This window comes from Lactuca serriola, chromosome 9 (genome assembly GCF_051521515.1).
Source record: "Lactuca serriola cultivar US96UC23 chromosome 9, Lser_US96UC23_V15, whole genome shotgun sequence".
Taxonomy (NCBI): domain Eukaryota; kingdom Viridiplantae; phylum Streptophyta; class Magnoliopsida; order Asterales; family Asteraceae; genus Lactuca; species Lactuca serriola.
Window position 1 is genome coordinate 216252688 of NC_136416.1, and position 17055 is coordinate 216269742.

General features: G+C 34.3%; 1 protein-coding gene across 1 annotated transcript; it reads right to left on the reverse strand.

Moving 5' to 3' along the window:
* Positions 1-762: 762 nt before the first annotated feature.
* On the reverse strand, positions 763-6323 carry LOC145072533 (disease resistance protein RPS2-like). The gene is made up of 3 exons (XM_079018979.1): positions 6117-6323; positions 1826-4803; positions 763-1175 (listed from the first exon to the last, which is right to left on the reverse strand). Exons 2-3 carry the CDS (start codon positions 4786-4788, stop codon positions 1172-1174), a joined length of 2967 nt encoding a protein of 988 aa, XP_078875105.1. The 5' UTR covers positions 4789-4803; positions 6117-6323; the 3' UTR covers positions 763-1171.
* Between the last annotated feature and the right edge of the window lie 10732 nt (positions 6324-17055).

A 17055-nucleotide genomic window follows, 5' to 3' on the forward strand; every position in this document is an offset into this window, starting at 1 on the left:
CTTGACTATAGTTTGTTTGTAGTCTTTGAAAGCATTGTGTGAAGAATTTGTATATTGTTGGTTACTTGATTATAGTTTGTTTGTAGTCTTTGAAAGCATTGTGTGATATATAGACAGTGTGAATGCATGTTAGGTAAGTGAAACTATAAAATATATATATATTACAGGTGATGTTTATAACTTTCAAACATTTACAATGAGAATTCCATCATATTTACAAAAATTAGACACTACGAAATTGGAGTTGGACCAAATGAAAGACAAAGCTAGTGAATTTTAGATGTTTAGTAGTTCTGGTTTTGATGGTCTTCTTGGTGGATCCAGTGTTTTCAGGAAAGGTTTTATGTATTGTTGTATTGCTTCTAATAAGTATGTCTTTTGTATGGATAATGTAGTGTTTGTATTATGCCTTTTGTATGGAATATGTGATGTCCCTTGTTTACATTGTTCAGATAAGAGAGTGGAACATTTAATACTTTGGGATGTGTAATGGAAAATAAAGACTGCGTAGTAGTGTTTTATACGTTGACCATATGCACTTTTATCATATTTCTTCCTTATAGCATGATACACTATCTGGCTACTATATATTGATAGGGTAATGCCACAGTTGACTGCTATACATGAACATATGTGATACAAAAGATGTTCCCCTGAGCAGAATTATTATCCAGACTCGGACTTTAACAAAACCAGCTTCTTAGCTACAGAAATATCTACCACAATCGCCAAAACTTACGAACTACTAACTCAAGAATCATGTAACAATCAATAAAACTTCATGTAAAACAAATTCGATAAAGCTGAGACTGAAGGAAAACCTCCTTATAGTTTACACAATGGACACATAGATGTATCATATTTCTCAGATAAAAACAAGAAACTTCTCAGATAAAATCTATACATGGTTTACATGATAACTAAGCAAAAACCTTCCACCAATGTAGAAATAAAATCGAACAAACATGTAACAAGTAACAACATATGTAGGCGTGTGGTAACGGATTTTATGAAAGCAAATACATATTAATATGTGTTACAACAACATAACCTAGAATCCCATTGTAATGGTAAAGGTAACATGTGATACAATTATTCCAATGCGCTGCAGTCACTAGAGTTGTTGCCACATCATCAGACATAAATTGTCATTTGCATTTTCTTGATCTCTTCAGCTGTTAAAACATAAAGCAATAGTTACGCCAACTCAGACCATTCTGTCTACATATTCTAACAGATTTTTCTTATTTTTACCCAATTTTTTGTTTGGTGCTTATACTATTGACTTAAAACAAGTTTCAGTTGTTGTATTGGCACATTATGTTTTGCCTGATACTTCTGACCAAAAAATAAACTGCCATAAATTACCCAATTTTCCTTGTTAAAATAATGTTGCTTTTGGGGCTCATTAGGGATAAATGTTTAGGAAAATGGGCATGTAGGATCGGAACATCACACATAGTAGCTCAATAAGTAGAGAGGCAATTAACATTTACAAGGTGTATAGTTGCTAAATAATTAGAATGGCCAACAATATTACAATGCCAAAAGGAATATTACTTTTCCCTGTTTTTACAAAGATAATTAATTAACATGAGTTGAAATAAACTATATGATCTGAGATATATCTTGAAAGAAAATTCTTTTTTATTGTCAAAACCCCTTAAAATAAATACAATTGACAGCCCATGTTTGCTATATATGTTTGTTGCTCAAGTTCACAAATGCATCTCTTTTTGCTATGATAGATTATATAATCATCTAACTTTTCAGTAAAATACAACTAGTACTCTAAAGATTTTATTAAGGATAAATCGCCTCTTACCTCAAGGTGCAATAGCGTTGAAATTGTTCTTTAACATCCTTGTCATTTTCTAAAGCTTCCCACCAACTTTTCTCTGTTTCGATGGATTTCAGCTTTGCAGCACCATCTTTCCGAAAAGGTAATCTTTTCAATTCGGGACACCCAAGGATCTTAAGTCTCTCTAAAGAAGGCCACTCAAATGAGTTACTTACCAGTATGCTTGTAAGTTGAGGCATATCAACAAGTATTAGTTTCTTTAGATTTGGAAGCACTGGAGAAACAACATTTACAGGCCCACTGAATATTTCTTTCATCTCGGAGCACCCTTTGACTTCTAGATGACGAATCTCGGGAAGTTGTAGAATTACACCATATGTACATACCCATGTCAACATGGGACAGTTACATAAAATCAAAGTTTTCAAGTTATTTAGACCTTGCATTGGACCTTCTGAGATGTTCTTCAAAAATGGCAAATTGATCATGTGTAATTGTTCCAAATTGTTTAATATCAAGCTACCTCCCGTGTTACCATCCACTATGGTCCTCATCTTGTTGCAACCTTTGATAACACAACTACGGATTTTGTTCATGTTTGCAGGAGTGAAGTTGGATAAGTGCTCAAGTTCATTATGATTCACCAATTCAATTGCAACATCATTACCAAGTACTTGTGAGATTGTGTTATTGCTAACTTCTCCATTGAACTTGAAATATGGCATGAACTTCATAATGTGAGGAGGCGATGAGATATCACAACCTATAAAAATTTGGCAGTTTTCGAGTTTAGAGCTTTCTACCTTGTCGATGTACTTTTGAAGAAGTTTTTCATTAGGAAAGTTGATCTTCCAACAACCGCCTATAGCTTTGATGAGATCTACCACCTTGTTAGGAGAACAAAATTGAAGAAGTGAAAGATTTGTTAACGTAACAACATTGACAATCAAACCATATAAAAGTTTCTCTAGCCCTTCCTCAACATCAATTACCAATTCTTTAAGCTTAGGAATCTTGGAGATTACTTTGATGTCTTCAGTTGCTTCTTGAATAGGAGAGCTACTTGATGAGCTAGTGAAAGATACCAACAAACGCCTTAGACAGATCAATCTCTCAACTTGAGGTGGTATGTTTGCTAATCCGCTGCCACGGGTATCGAGCACTTCGAGTTTTTGAAGATTTCCAATATCATGAGGAAGCTCAACTAAGGCCACACATTTTTGCAGATAGAGAACTTTCAAGGTGACTAGGTTCAAAACAGAGCTTGGTAATGATGAAATTCTTGTATCATATAAGTCAAGGACACGAAGACCTTGCATATGATTAAAGAATGCTCGTGGAATGACTTCCAAATTAGGATTTTTCTGCAAAAATAGCGTCGAAAGCTTTGGACAATCTGGTTCGTCGGGTAATGCATTCATTTTACTGTCAACGAGTGAGATCCATCTCTTGTTTTTCCAACATTCCACATCCAAGGGCTTCTTCAATGCTTCACCAAATTTTACTAGATTTTCTTGGTCTTCGTTAGTTGACAAATTATATAATGCGGCTAGGCGAATCAATTTGTGCATCCTAATACACTGTTGAGTATTTTCTTCAACCAATGAGAGCGTCTTAAGATAATCCAGTATGTCACGTCCACTAACACGTGTTCCTTCCACATCATCAACTGTGCCGAGAAGTTCGTCTGCTGCCCAATTGTCTAGTAGGCAATCCTTTTGAATGTCACTATCTTCCGGATACAATGCACTATAAAAGAAGCATTTCTTTTGGACAACTTTCAAGGAATCAAAAAAACATGCCAATAACTTGTATATTTCTTGCATGGTATCATCTCCTTTTTCTGGCCATTTTCTCAAGTTTATTAAACCATCATGCCAACTCTCTTCGGTCTCCTTCACTCTAAACACACCTGCTGCTACCTTTATCATGAGTGGATGATAACCACACCAATTGACTATAAGAGGCATTAGACGTTTAATGTTGGAGTTTTCTGCAAGATGTGGTCGATCCAATACACTTTTGAACATATCCAATGCTTCCTTTCTGTTTAATGTTGCAACATTGGTTTGTCTCGTTGCAATTGAGGAGCAAACATGTCGTAACCTAGTTGTAAATACTATTTTGCTACCATTCTCGCTTATAGGAACTCCAATCTTATCTAGGCTCAGATCTTCCTTAACATCATCAAGAAGTAGCAAGTACTTGATGTTTGTCAACTCTTCTCTTATTCTAGAAGCAATTAGGTCAATGGTAGTGATAACCCCGATATTTAGTTTCAATCTTTGGATAATAACTTGCTGAATTTGGTCGATGCCTCTGTTCTCGATGCTTCCTTCTCTTGATACTGTTACCCAGATTACTATATCAAACATTTCAGCAACCTTGACATGGTTATTCAAATTCTCCATTATCGTTGTTTTCCCACTCCCAATAAGTCCATGGATTCTAATGCCTCTAACCCTTTTGTCACATAACCAACCCAATGTTTGTTCTAATGGCTGTTGGAGAGTTGGAATATTTGTAATTTTTGAAGTTATCATCTCCACAACACATGCAGGTTTTTTGTCAACCAAAACATCTACCAAATGTGTATCTTCTTCCATAAGAGCAAAGACCCGTGAGGCAGTCTTCCTCATCTTCTTAGTGAAGCTAGAACGTGAACCAATAGAAAACCATGATGACCTTTTCCTTTCTTTTGTATATTTGGCTTTTAAATCGTTCACTTCTTTTGCAACCAAATTTACTCTGTGAATCCAGTTGGTGTAAGCATTGGATGGTGTCATTGTTGTCTTGTGCCTTTGAACCATGTCCTCATGATCATCCCTTTTCGCAATGAGGGTTTGCATTGCATCATCCAAAGCTCCATATATTTCGTCCATATCTTTTGATAATGCAATTGTTTGCTTAAGTGGCTCCCATAATGCTGTCTTACCTTGGATAATTGCTGCTGCCACACCAGCACCAGCTGCTATTGCTTCAGCCATAAGTAGAAGTAAACCCTAGAAAACAAAAAAGAAAAAAGCTAGTGAGTGTGAAAGTATATTATAGTAGGAAATATGGAGCTTTAAACACATAACATCTATCAGTAAGAGTATAACAAGTAGATGGTATGGTATATCTTTGATTTGTCTCATCACATGAATCCCATATTTTGGGGGTAATTACCACACAGGTTTCTTCTCAGGTGTCTATCAAGCATCAACTAATCATATTTTGATTTAAAGAACAAATTTATATATGCAAAGACACTATATGTCATTTAGTTTATATCACACAATTGTATAGGAGAAAGAGTAAACGAACAATTGTCATTGCACAAGTTTTTACAAGTTCTTGCTCAAATCATGCATGAGATACTTGTACAATGGTAAGAAAAACTACTTATATAGTATCGTCAAATTCTTAATAATGAGGCATTATAATATGTACATGACCAACATGCATTTTTTCATATAAAAAGCAATATGTAAATAGCAAATAGTCGGGAATCATTACACAAATTTTTACCAACTAGGTCAAATTTGATACTGGCAGCTGAAAATTTGTGCCTGCTATATTTTTCCGTTTAGCATGTACATCTTTGACTTGGCCATGTCAAAGATGTATGTGTGTAAAAATGACCAGATTTTCTTTTTTTACGCCTATGTTCAAGTTTCCCTCCAAATTAACTGCCAAAATGCTAGTCAAATAACTGATCCATGTCATATTTGACTTGGCTGTATCAAGTCAACAGTGAATACAAAAGAGGTCACACAGCTGTGTTAACTTTAATGCTTAAACTCACAAAATTATGTCAATCTGACATTATGATCAAACAACATGGTTACGTTAGAATCACCCAATTATTTGGCATTGTCCTGTTAATGTGTCAGAAAGCCAACTGGGTAAAAACATACACAAGGTAATACAAAAAAATAGGTATAGCCAATGTTCAACATATCATTAATGTTCTGCTGAATGCTTTCAGTTTTGATTGAAATGCACACAATTTGTACTTGTACGTGTCACCTACTATCAATTAAATCCACAGGAAATAGTTCAAGCCATGTTTTACAGCCCAAATTGATGATTGCGGTTGAATTTTTATGTAATTTACCATCACTTTTCGCATAGCATATACTTACGATGGATTGCAATCGAGAAAATTCGATCAAATATTCAAGTATTCACACTGTCATCGGCACCAAACAGAAAAATTCCTTTAAAAATTGCAATTACAACTACTACAATCAACGAAGTAGATGAAGAGTTTAAGATGTGTAGTTACTGCTCGTATATCGGTGAAGTTGAAGTTTGAGTTTACTTAGATTACCTTGAAGTCCTGAGTAACTTTGGAGTTACAAGCACTCGATTGCTGGATTTCTTCAGTTCAAATATTTAGCACAAAAGAGCTTCGATTAGATTCACAGCCACATACTTCATTCGTTAGCCGTTGACCTGTGCGAATAGAACAAAGTCTTCTGATAACGATAAACTATTGTCCTGTTCTTCTTTGAGAGGAGAGAGAGGTTTGGGAAATAAAATGAGTAGGAACGGCCGACATTTTAATTTGGGGATATTAACTAAATTAATCACATTTTCATTTATTTAAAGAAAATTATCTTTTTTTTTTTTTTCCTGAAACTAACCAACTCTGGCCATTTCGGAGTAGCTGAAATCTGGTCAAACTCATTAGTAAGGTCCGATTTAAGAAAAATCGGGGCGGGAGCGGAGGCAAGCTTAATTCCCGTTTCATTTTCGAGATCAGAGTCGGGAGTAGTTATTTTCGTCCCGTAATCTTGCGGGAGCCTGTTTGTATATAAATATATATTTAATATAAAAGGATGTTTGGGATTCATTTTTAATCATCTTTTTTACTTTTAATTTTTTCAAAAAGTTAAAAATTGCTAAAAGTTGTTTGATAAATTGAAAAGATCTTTTAAAATAACTTTTAGTCAAAAAGGAAAAGTTGGCTGAAGAAAAAAGATAGAAATTCCTATTTTTTTGTAACTTTTAGTTTTTATCACTTAAAAGTCATAAAAAGCAAGTCAAACACATTTTAAACATCATTTTTAAAAAAAATTCTTTTATAAAAAAGACTTTTATGTTTAAAAAGCAATCCCAAATGTTTTATAAAAAAGACTTATATATATATATATATATATATATATATATATATATATATATATATATATATAGAGAGAGAGAGAGAGAGAGAGAGAGAGAGAGAGCTAGGTTCAAATGTTTCTAGCAACTATTGTGTGCTTAAATGCACCAATGAGAATTCAAGAAATAATAAATAATCAAATAAATCATTAAAGGGTATTTTGGACTTTTTGTACTTTTAATTAAGGAAATCATTTAATTGAAATATTGCAATTAAGAAAATTAAGTTTTGATTTCTTTTTCTTTGACTATTTAGGCGTCGACCGCCTCAAATCTCTAGACTCGCACCTTCCCATATTTCACATTCCATCTTCAATCTTCTCTCATATGCATCTTTCTCTGATTTCAATCGATGGAACCCTCCCGAGTTCTACAGGGAACATCGGCAATAAGGAAGAAAATGGTCACGAATGTAAGCATGTTTCTTTTATCCACAGCTGTAATTTTTTTTGTCCTTCTCTATTTTTTTATTTTATTAGAAATAACTTTGTTTCTTTTAGTCGTTTGCGGACCTTAACTCTAATGGCCATATCAATGTCAACGAGAACACCCTCTATGTTATTTACTTCTCCGATTGCTTCGCCTATCAAGATTCTCAAAATACCTTGCTTTCTCTGGCCATGGCAAAAGGTAACTCAATTTCCGTTCATAACCTTAACTCCGATGGTTGTATTTGATTCGGTTTTAATAGGTGAAATTGGGGCCAATGAGTGTATCCCCCATGGGGTTTGGAACCTGGGCATGGGGCAATCAGTTACTTTAGGGGTACCAAGAATCCATGGACACTGAGCTTCAACAAATTTTTAACCTAGCTGTCGATAATAGTATTAACCTCTTTGAAACCGCTGATTCTTATGGTACTGGTAAACTAAATGGGCAGAGCGAGAAGCTTATTGGAAGGTTCATAGGTGAATTTGAAGGTAAAACTCTGTATAGTGTGCCTTAATTTGGTCAAAATTGACATGTAATTAATTATTTTTGGGAGTCTACGATTTCTTGTTATTTCAGTGTAACATTGGTGATGCATATATATTTGCTAAGTTGTTGGTTGACTGGATGTTCAGGACAGACACAAGTTCGTGATAACATTGTGATCGCCACAAAGTTTGTTGCATATCCATGGCGCCTGACACCAAACCAATTTGTGAATGCGTGCAAGTATAGTATACACGTCTCTTCAGTCTTGATTCCCTCACAAATCAGAAATGTTGCATCGAAACACAAGGTAGGGTCTCTTCAGTCTTGATTTGATTGATAAATTTGGTAGTAAATTAGTGAAAATTCTGGGAGCTCGCAAAGATTCTATATGTTAGATTGCATTTGGCTAATTTTCTTATTAAGGATGAGCATATAGGATCATATACCGGTTCCATGATTTTGGAGAAAATGGTCTAGAATGTAAGTATGTTTTGAATGGGTATTGTTTTCCATCCACGTTTGATTTTCATTCCATCAATGTTTTGTTCGTTGGGTATATTCTTGATAATATAAATTCTTTAAGAATGTTACTGCACCCTCTCAAGGTAATGACTGACTCCATTCCATTCCATTCACATTCCTTCATTTGTGATGATTTATTGTTTGTTTGCATGTGAATATCATCATCGACTTGGCTGATATGGCAGCAAATCCCTTCCATGCTCTTTTTTTTAATATTTTAATTAATTGAGTAATACTTAAAGGTTTACAAACTTTAGCTTTAAATGGTTTCAAACTTTAAAATTTTTTATTTTCACCTACAGTAATATAACTTGTTTTCTTTACCAAATGAGTGTTAACTTGAAAATTCTTTCAGAATGAGGGCAGTATTCTTTTAGAATAAAGAGGGCTTTAGTTTGAAGAAGGCTACTATTCTTCCAGAATGAAGAAGGAAAATATTCTTTACATGTAATCCTACAAATTGATCAGACCTAGACAACCAAAAAAGGCAGCGAAGCTTTAATTTTATTCTTTTACAATGATTGTTCTCTAAGAATGAACTCGAATTTTATTCTTTATATTTTTTTCATATCAGAATGCAAACACAAGTGTATCACTACAAATTACTTGGAAATAGAAATGGCTTGAAGACCTGATGGGAAAGGCTTGAAGAATGACCACACTTATTGTTTAATAATGTTGTTATTTTTTAAGAATTATACTTGTTATTTTTTTAGAATGTTTGTTATTATTCAATGAATCACAATCATACAATGTAATTATTTGGTATATTATTAGTTTAAGAATCGATTTTGTGTATTCTTTCAGAATGTATTTACTAGTTTATAGTTGACATTCTGTCATTTTGACCGAATAAAATTGAAAAATATATTTATTAGTTTATGGTTAAAATTCTATCATTCTGACAAAATAAAATCGGATTTTTAATTTTAAATTAATTTAAAATATTAAGATTTTTAAAAATAAAGGAATTAATTATCCTAAAAATACGAAAATATCTTTTTTTTAATATAGGTTAATTGACTAAAATGTCCTTATGCTCAAATTTGTATGATTATATGGTACATGTTATCATATTCTACTATCATAGACCCTCAGATCATGACCTTTGATTATATTTCATCCAATGGTCCAGATCTTTGCATTTTGGCACACAATATTTATTAAAAACAAAATAACCATATATATATATATATATATATATATATATATATATATATATATAACTTTTAGGGTTTTGCAACTTCACTCCACTTCCCGTAATCCGAAATGGCTGCCAACTCCCAATTTCATCCCGTCATTATTTGCAATGTTTTAAAACCCGGTTTTTAGTTGAACCGGTATGGTTACCGGTTTCTGGTTCAACCGGTTTAACCAGTTCGACCGCTGAGTAAACCGGTTTCTATAATTTTCATCTTTTTTGTATTTTCATACACATACATACATACACAAATCAAGAATTTGATGTACACAAGTTCAAACATTAAAATACACATAAAAACAAGTTGTAGATCAATCTGAGTACATTAAAATAACTCATAACCATTAGTTTTACATCAATCCACATGCATTAAAAAAATCCTAGATGAATATAAACATATCAAAAAAATTCATAACATTTATGATGTGTTTTTATTCAAAAGAATTTTAATAAATGTGAAAAAAAAACTACAAAAATTTATTATGCAAAAGGTTTCAATCCATGTGTTTTTATTCATTTTAATCGGTTCAACCGGTTTAATTGAACTGGTTCAACTGGATTTTTGTAAAAACCGGTCGGTCCAGTTCAGAAATAGACATAAAACCGGTGATAGTTGAACCATTCTCTTCCCCGATTCCTGGTCCAACCGGTTCGACCGACCGATTCAAACCGGTTTTTAAAACATTGGTTATTTGACTTCGTCTTCACGGTCACAGATTCACACTTCAATAACTTCACAAATCACACCTCCTCTCTAGCCTCTAGCAATCGAACTATGACAAATTGAGAATAGTCTAAGATACAAGACCACGAACGGAATGACGACCAAAGAGTACAACTCAATTTCGTCTGCCGTCGTCCGTCTACACCATCTCCCCCCTTCCGTCAGTCGCCGCCGACCAACCTTCTTCCACCAGCGCTTGTCAACCATTCTTCCAACCTCCGACGATAAGCACTCAGTTTTTGTTTGAAATCAGATTGGTTATGCTTTTTAAAGAAATATTAGATTGGTCATCTCTTATTTTTGATTATCCTGTAGTATAGATTTCATCTTAAATGCCAATGGTAATACAAATTTTCACATTAAATTTATTAAGTCGTTTGTTAATAATGAAAAAACTTTGACTCTGTTGAAAAGCACATTGAGTTCAGATCCAGATATGTTGTAGCCAACAAGAATATCACTATCTAATTTGTGTAATTCAATTGTTAACCGGTTTAATAAATCTCTTTCACTGCTCTCCATTCTAATAATGTTTGATCCAACTTTTAAGTTTTTATATGTTGCTTCTTTGTTAAATCTCATAGGAAATAAACCATCTTCAAGCTTATGTACTGTAGAATGACTTAACATTCTAGGTCTTGTCCATTCTGAAGACCGAAGCTAACATTGGTGTATCAATCTGAAATCAAATTTAATAAATTTGATGTATTTACATTTAGTGTTATCAATAATGTTACAACGAGATTGCAGGAAAAAATGTGAAAGTACCTTGGCCTTATGGCAGCAGATGACAGATGCAAATGCAATTTTGTTTATATTTTGCTTTTGATTTATTAGAATCTTTAGTAAGGTTAATTTTTTTTTATGTGAACAATTTTTCAGATTCATATCTTCAGATGTCAAACAATGAAGAACACAAGACAATTGATAGATATAGATTATGTAGTGAAGTGGATATTTGTAATGTTGGATTTGTTGTATTTTATATTTGTAATTTTGTTGGATTTGTCGATTTTGTATTGTTAGATTTGTTGTTTTTGTAATGTTGGATTTGAAGTTTTTTAATTGCTAAAAAACTAGATTTTAAGTTTTTTAAAGTTATGAAAAATAGTTTTTTTAGTCTAAAATATAGCATTTTTAGCATAAATGTCAATTTTAAGCCATGAAACAGGGAAACGGGGGCGGGACCGAGGGCGATGGAGGTATTCGGGGGCGGGGGCAACAGTTGAATTCGGGGGTGGGGCGGGGGAGGTTATTTCTGATCCCGTTTGGTCCTGTTAACATCCCTAGTCCGGTCTTATATATATGGGACCCACATTCTATATCGTGATTTTGTAAAAGGGAAATGAGACAAATGTCCTATAAAGTTTCTAGGATTGGTCGATTCAGTCCCTAAAGTTTTTGTCTGGCTTTATGGGTCCCTAAACTAGGATACGACCTGCTCTTGTAGTCCTTGTCAACCTGTAATAGCCGGTTCACCATGCAACAATGACCATTTATACCAAAAAAAACTCACATTGTGCCCCTATAAAGCCAAAAAAAAATACGTTCAGGGATCAAATGCTTATACCACAAGATCAAAGAAACAAACTACTAAATTTCACTTAATTAGATGAAGAAAGATGTCTGTTTATGTCAGGATCTTTCAAAATTCCTACTCCAACAGCTCATTTTATTTCTGAAACCGAGGTTTTCTCCTCATTTTCTCATTTTCAGGTTTCTTCTTCTCCTAAATCACTTCGATCTTGTGGCACAAGCATTTGATCCCCAAATTTATTTTTTTGGCTTTATAGGGGCAGAATGTGAGTTTTTTTTGGTCTAATGGTTATTGTCGCATGTTGAACCGGCTATTACAGGTTGGCAGTGACTAAAAGAGCAGGTTGTATCCTAGTTTAGGGACCCATAAAGCCCGAAAAAAACTTTAGAGACTGAATCGACCAACCCTAGAAACTTTGTAGGGCATTTGTGTCATTTCCCCTTTTGTAAAATCCAAAAAAAATGTGACCTAACATTTGAAGCTTTTCTTTATTTTCAATAATGAATTCCATGAAACCAGTTAATTTTATATATTAATCTACTTAGATTTTATGTCCGTATGTTCAATCTTATTGTTAACATGTTTTTAGCGTAAATACCCATAGAAATACACTCTACATATCAAGAAATATATAGAATGTTATGATTTGCTTACAAAATGCGAATAACATTTATGGAATATAACAAATTGGCCAAGAAATATATGGAATGCTATGATTTGCTTACAAAATTCGAAGAACTTTTTTGGAATATAATGTAACATCCCATAAATCATGACCAAAATTTTCATTTTTAAACCATTAAATAAACCATAATTATTAAAATCATTCCATCAAAAACATAAGTCATAGTATTCCAAACATCAAATCAGAGTATCATATCAAAACATCAAAGTAAACATCCCAGGCTAAACATCATGGTGTGTCCAATGCCGTCATCCCGAGCTCTTCTCTTTGCAACTGGAAGTACCTGAAACCAAAACTATAAACCGTAAGCACGAAGCTTAGTGAGTTCCCCATACTACCATATACCATACATATAATCACATATAATGGGCCCCCGCCCCTTCATCGGGCTCCGGCCGACATCGGACAGTGTCCGACATCAAGCCCCGCCTGGCATCGAGCCCCGCTCGGTATACAAATCTATTTCTCCTAGGCCCCGCCTGTCATTGGGCCCCGCCCGCTATACATGTACAAACAATATCATATAATCATGCTAGCACATAAAGCATCATACATAGTACTATATGTTCCATTCCTAAGGCCTCGCCTATCATGGGCCTCACCCCTACTCTGCTAATGATGAGATATGGAACCCCGTCCACACTCAGCTAGTGATGAGATATGAGGCACCGCCCACACTCACCTCCCTACCATGCACATACAAGTATCACGAAGACAACAAGTATAACTAACATGCATACATTCATCGGGTACCACCCAGCATCGAACCGTAGTCCGGAAACATAAATATAAACATTCCTCGGGCCTCGCCCGACATCAGACCGTAATTCGGAAATATACAATACAGACACATGCAAGAATCACGAAGACATCAAGCATACCAACATTCCTTGTGTTGGGTTTTGATCATTCTAACACTCCTAAGTGTACATGCAACCCTAAATACCTTGGATCTATGTTTTCTCTATTATACATGCAAATAAGAACATCCAAGGTATTATCCTAATCTAGCATATAAAACTATCAATATAACAAGATAGAATACATACCTCTTTGATGTAGAAAGTCTTCATGAAGCTTGAGTGCCTAGTGCCCCAAGTGTGACACCTCAAATGGTTCACACAACACCAAATACACTTGGAATAACTTGAGAGAAATCCACAACTCATGAAATCGGCTAGCCCTTATTTTTTCACACTAGTGGCCGATTTTGTCAAGAACAAGATCTTTATATAGTGTTACAATTAGGGTAAACCCTAATTGTCATGACTTTCCATTTCCTTGGATCCATGGGTTCAAATACACCATGGTGCATCCATGGACCATCCTATAGGTTTTAGCCCAACTTGATTATCCATGGAGCATTAGCCCACTATACAAGTATGGATGATTTACACAATCAACCCATATATTTAATTAGTCTTCTTTTGATCACTTAATTAATCCTAGATTAATTCTTGATCAATACTAATTAAATAATCTTATTATTCTTATTATTAATATACTGGGACTTATAATATATTAATAACCATAAGTGTCTTATTTCTCTCATTATAGTCTATCCAAGTGCATGATGCCATGCAACCCAAATGGACCATGCCGGGTCAGGTCAAGTCTTACCAATTATAGTTATGGACTTAGACATTAATCCAACAGTCTCCCACTTGGATAAGTCTAAAACTATTATTGCGTATGACTTCAGGAACCAACTGGCAATCGTAGCTCTCAAAAGCTTCTGTCGAACTCTGACATTGTAGATGAACTCTGACCTTTGTCAGTGACTTGTCCATTAGATAAGGGATCATATATTCCTCCATTCTAGATATCATATGGACTGAGACATGGATTATAATCATTCTCTCTGTCCATTTGTTGTTTCCTGATTTCTGATTTATGACGACTGACTAATTGAACAAATCAAATCAGTCCTGGCCCGGCCGAGCACTTCCATTTGTCATCATCAAATCATCGAGGGGCCCACAAATATCGCTTTTATCCCGAAGGTAAAAGGAATGGATAAACTTCGACTCATATGGCTTGTTCTACTACTTGTTGAATCATACACAAAGACACGTTTTATAGCACCGAGTTACCAAATGCGTTTTCGTGCAATCAATGTACAACCAACTCATAGTAACAACTCATATCTCTAGGTTTGAAGAATATAATATATTATCGTCTCATGATCACTCGTGATAAAATCCATGAAGTGATTCCAATGAGCGCGGGTTGAATCCAATACTCAGAAGTTATGAGCACTCATGAGTGTTGTAGCCCTTTGTCCAACACCTTAGACCTCTACAAGCCAACCCATGACAGTCTTAATTCATATCAACTTCCAACATATTTTGAATAACTTAGTCATTCCGGAAGAATAACCCAGTTTATTCGGGAAGTCAAAACATGCAAAGTAAAAAACAATAATAATTGAATCCAATATGGTATCAAAACCTATGAACATAAATAAAACACCTTTTATTTATCACCATATGATTACACATTATTCATTGTATACTATTTCAGCTATCAACTTTATTCTTGAATTTAAAACAATAGTTGTCCCATGCTCCAAGCATGTACACTATGTTTTCTAAACACTAGTCATGCCATACACCAAGTATGCATACTATGTTTGTCTATGATCTTTACTTTGTGAACTAGATCCATTGAACATAACTTCAATGATTCTCTTTTCACACTCCCAAATCCTTACTGCAAATACAAGAATTCCAAATTCATGTCATTTACTGAAATCTGTTGGATTCTAAACTTATATGCATTGATCCTCTTGTAATGATTATGCACAAAGTCAGAAACACTTGACAACAATCATTACAGAGTATTCCAAAGGAGATCAGCTCCTTGGAAACATCCTTCTTGCATTAAGTTTCCTAATCTTACACAGATTGAATAATTTCTAACTTTGAAACATTTTCATATTCCATTTTGAGTATCACTTCTGAACAGGAGTTGCCTCCTTACAGATTATGTCAATATGGTCCTTCCAAAATTATCACTATACTTCCAACTGTCCTTGAGCACCCAATCTTTAGTAAACCTTAGATTGTCCTCGACAATTGTTTAATCCTTTTAGTCATATCCAGTTCTAAACCTTTTCCCTTCTTAATGCCCCAGGCATTTGGAAAATTTTAGAAAGGATGAATATAGCACATGTAATCGATCCTATATCCGAAGCATATGGGAATCGATTCATGATGTCTCACATAAAGACTAAACTTGTCTTTTGCTATAACATTTCCATTTCAATTTGCCAAGTTCTCATAATTTAGATTATGAAAAGGGATGTCGTAATCATAATCGAATTTTAGAACGCAAATAATGGACTCATATACAAAATTTCCTTATGTTGAGCCATTCCAACATGAAATTCATATATATCCTTGACTAAATGATTAAAACCTCACGATCTAAGCTTATAGATTTGAGATGAAGTATAATTTCCTCTCCCTTAATTATAGCAAAACAACTCTTTCCTAATTGAAACTTTTGTTTTCTATAATTAACATTGCTAACTTGCAATACTTATCATAATTATCATGCTCCCACTAACATGATGATTATTAACATAACACTTATGCTCCCACTAGCTTTGACATGTACTCAGAAATCAGCTGACTTTCTTACCAAAGTTCAGATTTCTGATACTAGATTGTTTTGATAAAACTTTATCAAAATCATACACCTTCCCTTAGATAGCACACTTGTGTGTCTAAACAATTATGAAGAGGGATGTCGTAATCATAATGGTTAGACCTTTTTCCCACTTCTCACAAGTCCAGGTTAGTGTGCCGGTAAACCACACACGCTCCACTAACGACTTTGAGAATGCAAATATCACAATTGCTATCTAGCTAAAATCTACTTAGTGAAAGTGTTTCCTCACCATCATTTTCATGAATCGGAGAGAAACCTTATGACACTTAGATTTAATGGTGTATGTGTTCTTATCCATGTGAATTGTCAAAACCATAGACACAAGACAAGGATAATGACAAATCCACACTCATATGGATTGAACTCGATCTTAATTTCTTGCCACCTAGCAGCTCAAGGGCCTGCCATTGCTTCCAAGTTGTTTTGCAACTAATTGAGAACTCTAAGAACTCATATGCAAAGCCAAATTTAACTGGAATGGGCACAGAATATGTCAACACGATAGGTTATAAACCTCAAGTCGTGTGCTAGTGAAGAACTTCAGCTTTTATTCTTGATTAGTTCTTGATACTTTCAAGACCTTTAAGACTCCCACTGTCCTCTTGACATATAAGACTTTCTTGTCAGTTATTCAAGAGATAGTGTGGATTCTAATCAAGACAAACACTTCACAAAATTGGCCTAAGTTGGTCTTTGTTTTATCCAAAACATCACAACTTACCAATTTCAAATGTACAAGAGTAGAAAACTTTTACTCTTACATTTGACAAGTGTTTTAAACCTTCTTTAAGACATGTCACTCAAATCACAATCTTAGAGTATGACTCCAAGACTTGTATTGGAA